The sequence below is a fragment of the Grampus griseus genome (assembly GCF_964374135.1).
Source record: "Grampus griseus genome assembly, contig: HAP1_SCAFFOLD_746, whole genome shotgun sequence".
In the NCBI taxonomy this organism is placed as follows: Eukaryota; Metazoa; Chordata; class Mammalia; order Artiodactyla; family Delphinidae; genus Grampus; species Grampus griseus.
In genome coordinates, this window is record NW_028132720.1 from 27,443 (window position 1) to 32,176 (window position 4,734).

Genomic DNA, 4,734 nt, shown 5'->3' on the forward strand with positions numbered 1-4,734 from the left:
GTTCCTCCACCTAGAGCTATCGACATCACTTGTTCTAAATCCCATGACGACGAGATGACCCGTGAACATTTCCTGAGACTTTAGACGGTGTCAGCCATCATCCCCAAGTTCTTTTCCTTGCTGACGAACTTGGTTCACTCCCGTGAACTTATTGGATTTGGGGTCGACGTAGATAGAAGAAAAGGATGACCTCGAATGCCGATCACCCCAAAGACATGCCTAGTTTCATAAAACCCATACGTTGACCCTGGCTATTCTCAGCCGGAGGGTTCATCCTAGATCACGTGAACTTGCAAAACCCTTTGGGTCCCTCTCTAGTAGACTGAATAATTCGGGAGTGCTTCCTCCTAAGCCCTTCAAGAGAGCTCTTTCCCAAGTTAATTGTGGCACTCGGATCCGTACGTAGGAACAGGCCAGCTCTAGAAGGTAGCTACAGACGTACCTGTTACCAGGGCCTTCCCAGATTCTTGCACAGCAGTGCCATAGAAACGAAGATCGCTTCCACAAGACTCTAAGGTCAGCAAAGCAAAACTTTTTTTTAAAATTTATTTTATTATTATTATTATCATTATCATTACTATTATTTTATTAAAAGAGATAGCTGGTACACAAGGGAGAAGGCGGTGGGGGGGCGGGGGGGGGGGGTTGGGGGGGAGAGACACCGCCCCGAGTTGCTCTGATCACGGAAGGGAGAGTTTGTCTCGGGATCACCGATCCTTTCCAGAAATCCTCCAAATTCTCGGATCTGCAGCAGCTGGTTGCACGGTGGCTACCTATGGGGAATAGCAAGCGCTTCCACGAGGGGTAAGAAGCACATGAGAATTTTCTGCAAGAAAGCACAGGAACAGATAAGGGTTAAATGTACAGTGGAGCTCCTCGTCTTGGGACAACTAGGTATAGTCGTGGTGTCAACAGAGGTAAAGTTAATCTTTTACTCCCGAGAGCCTCGTGTGTGTGTGTGTGTGTGTGTGTGTGTGTGTGTGTGTGTGTGCGTGCGCGCGCGTGTGTACGTGGGTGGGTGGGTGTGCGGGTGTGTGTCTGAGACTCAGGCCCCCAGGGCCTCTGTTCTTTAGCTGGCAAGGCCTGTTTGGCCCTAGGCCACTCCCCAGTCCTTTTCCAAAATGTCTGTGGGTCTGTCTCATGCGTGCGTACGTACGTACGTACGTACGTACGTACGTACCTACCTACCTACCTACCTACCTACCTACCTAGAGATCGACATGACCAGAGATTTCATAGTTTTCATTTAAAAACTTTTAGTCAGCCACGAAGCAGGTAGTGCAATCGAAAATTCGCTCTCTTGCTTATTTATAAAGAACCGTTGGAATAGGTGACGTTTATTTCCTCCGATGGCTAAGGCTTTTTATTATCTGTGGGGAAAGACTTTTAAGATTCGTGTTGGTCCCGAAGGAGACGGCGAATTAGTGTTTGGGTGAGGGAGCCCTTCCACCGGTTTGTATTCTTAAAGAGACCACTTCCCCCTCCCCTCCCCCGTTGTTATTTTTTGGGTTTTTTTGTTTGTTTGTTTGTTTCCGTTTTGGTTTTTCTGTTTTTTCTTTCTTTCTTTTTTTTTTTTTTTTTTTTTCCTTCCCTTTGGTTTCAGGGTCTACCTCATCCAGTCCACTGGCCTTAGTCTCAGTCAGGCCATCGCAGGCTGTGTTCACATTTCGGAGGCGGTAGAGATGTGCAAGATCAAGACAGTTCACCCAGAGAACTGGGCGGCGGGTGCCTTGCTGACATCGAAAAGCTGATCTGCTCATCATGCAGTTCCATTTCCCCTCCTCGTCCTCCTCGTCCTCCTCGTCCTCCTCGTCCTCCTCCTCCACCTCGTCCCCGTCCTCGTCCTCCTCCTCGTCGTCCTCCTCCTCGTCCTCCTCCACCTCGTCCTCGTCCTCGTCCTCGTCCTCGTCCTCGTCCTCCTCGTCCTCCTCGTCCTCCTCGTCCTCCTCGTCCTCCTCGTCCTCCTCCTCCTCCTCCTCCTCCTCTTCCTCCTCCTCCTCCTCCTCCTCCTCCTCCTGTGTGCTTCTTTCTGTCAAGGAGAAGATTTCCAACTCAAATGCAGACCAAAAGATTTCTAGGTTCCAAAACTTCAGGGTTCCATGGATCATGGTGTCCAAAATCTGCACAGGGTCTTCAATAACGGCCCTCGTTCTCAGCGCACACAAGTCAACCCCAGACCAAGGCACCCTAAGGGCAAAAACCTTCCAAGGTTTCTCCCATTAGACACACCCCCTCCCCCGGTTTCTATTTCGTATCGCGTGCGCTCAGGCAGACGGCAAACACATCGATCGATCATTTTCCCTTAGCGTGTTTCATGAACGTCGCACTGGCCGAAGAAACCTAGGTGTGTCAAAGCTCATCCCTGCGTAAAAGGCTTTGGCTTCTCCGTGAAGGGGTCGAGCCGAGGGACCCAGGCCCCTCTGTCAACTTTTCACTGGATTCATTGGCCTCACTCTTGTCCCAAGCGACGGCTGGTCAGATTTCTCATGGTCATTTTTTGCCTTCTGGCTTTAGCAAGGGTCTTCAACTGGGGCAAAAAGAGCAGGCTTGCTTGGGGCGCTTTCATGGTGGGGAGGAGGGGGTGGTGGCCCATAGAGGTAGGTCCCTTCGATTCACCCCATCTCAGGTAGTGCCCTATGCAAAACGTTTGCTTTCATACCATCAGGATCCTACCTTTGGAGAGTTTCCCTGCCTTAAACGTCCTCTGCCCTCCGCCTACTCATCCACCATCCACCACCACCCCGCTGACCTGTTCATCCCGTCCATGGTTTTTCTCTTCCGAGAAAGCATGTTACCTACGGCTCGTCCCCAGGCTACGTACGTGTCCATTCACCTCCTGAAAGACATGTCTCGGTCACCTCCGAGAGAGTTCTTGGCAGTGAGGAATAAAACCGCCACTGTCAAGGTCCGCGTGCAGGTTTCTGCGTGGACCTCAGCCGTTCGACTCCCCGCGTCACCTCGGGTCCATTCATAGCAAGGAGTCCTCCGAGGGCCGGGTCTTACGGTGAGAGTGTGTTTGGCTGTGAAAAACACCACCCCTGTTCACAGAGTTCCCAAAAACGGGGGGGTGGGGGGTTGGGGGGTTGGGGTGGGGGTCGGGGTGGAGCTGAGGAGGGCACGGCATATCAGCATACCGAAGCGTCCGGAACCCCGAGGAGGCGGGCAAGGAAGGAAGATGTCCCCGGGACAAAACCTTCCCTCCCCGTCCTTAGGGTCGATGGCTGGACCTGAGAATTCCATGGACACGAGACGGATTTATGAAACCAGAATTCCAAGAAAGGGGACCTGGCTGGCCGAGACCCCAAAATGAGTCTCTTTGGGGTTTGTTAGGGCGGCAGGCCAGGAGACACCCGCCGTGTTCCACCCGACTCCCAAATGGGGCGAGTTTATCGAAGAAAAAAAAAAAAAAAAAGCCAAACCAAAAGCAAACACACACGCAGACAGAAACCCCAGCAAAACACACACACACACACACACACACACACACACACACACACACACACACACACACACACAACTCTGGGTGCGCTATCTGCTGTCCATGATTTCCCGTGCCTTTTGGACATGGCTGATAGAGATGGACATGAAACGGCAGGACAGCAAGCTGGCATCTCGGCCGGCCTAGAGAAGTTTCCCGAGTGAAATATCAGAACCAGGGCGGGGTGGGGATGGGGGGCGCAGAGAGAGGCGGGGAAGGGGGGCCCACGTCACCCGGGAGAGAAGCGGGGGGAGGGGGGCGCTGACCGACCTCGGTTCACCCCGTCCCCCTCCGGCCGAGAACCTGCCTTCGCTTCCTGCCCTCAGGTGTGTGAGAGGAGCAGGTTTCTTTCCCATAACTACCAACACATCATTTCAGTCTTGTTTGTGGGTTTCTTTTTGTGTGTTCGTTTTCTGGACGAGGCCAAAGAACCCTTCCAGTGAGTGGAGGCGTGTGTACAAAGGAGGATCTGACAGGACGGGAGGGTGCGGGTCAGTCCCTGTGCCAAGAAACCCAGAGAATCTGTCGTAGCTGAGGCTCGGGCCTTTTGCAGAAATAGGCCAAGAGAGTTCAGAGTTGATCCTTCACTGCCAAACAGTCATCACAGCAGTTTCCCGGAAGGGATTGTGTTGCAGGAGCCAGCGTGGTGACCCTCAGGCCTCAGGCCTCAGGCCTCAGGCCTCAGCCCGGCAGGCAGGCAGGCAGGCAGGCAGGCAGGCAGGCAGGCAGGCAGCGGCTATTGTCTGTTGGTCCCGCCCCCACCCCCACCCCCACCCCCGTTCCTTCTCCAGAGCTCCTTCCTAAGTCCCCTGGACTGACCTTTGCCAGGAGCGGGGGAGGGGAGGGGAGGTCCGGACGATTCATTCGGCAGGGCCTCGTTCAATCGCTCCATTCAAATGCAGAAAGCTCTCCGGTCAAGTCGGAGCCTTTGACTTTGCCTCGAGCTTCTCTTTAATGAATGGCTTTGTCTTTTTTCTTTCCCCAATTTCCCCACCCTTAGGCTGTCCCCTCCAAACTGCAGGGAGGGAAGGAGGGAGAGAGGTAAGGGATGGGAGGAGGTTGTGTGAGAAACAGGCCTTTTTTTCCAGGCAAAAGATGTCCCCTCCTTTTCCTAACCCAGGAAACCCCACTACACCATTTGAGAATCATGGACATGCATGGAAGCAGATGTCTTCACTTGAGATCTTCCTCCGCAGGAGGACAGAAAGGCGGGCCAGTGTGTCCCTCTTGTGCTGGCCGGTTCTTAAGTCACTTGA

The 4,734-nt window shown here is 53.2% G+C and overlaps 1 protein-coding gene across 1 annotated transcript; it reads right to left on the reverse strand.

Moving 5' to 3' along the window:
* Positions 1-1,267: 1,267 nt before the first annotated feature.
* Positions 1,268-2,114, reverse strand: LOC309817844 (uncharacterized protein). The gene has a single exon (XM_082682125.1). The coding sequence runs from the start codon at positions 2,106-2,108 to the stop codon at positions 1,422-1,424; it is 687 nt and encodes a 228-aa protein (XP_082538251.1). The 5' UTR covers positions 2,109-2,114; the 3' UTR covers positions 1,268-1,421.
* Between the last annotated feature and the right edge of the window lie 2,620 nt (positions 2,115-4,734).

Coding starts and splice junctions, on each gene's coding strand:
- LOC309817844 (XM_082682125.1), bottom strand. CDS start 2,108: ATGATCCATGGAACCCTGAAGTTTTGGAACCTAGAAATCTTTTGGTCT.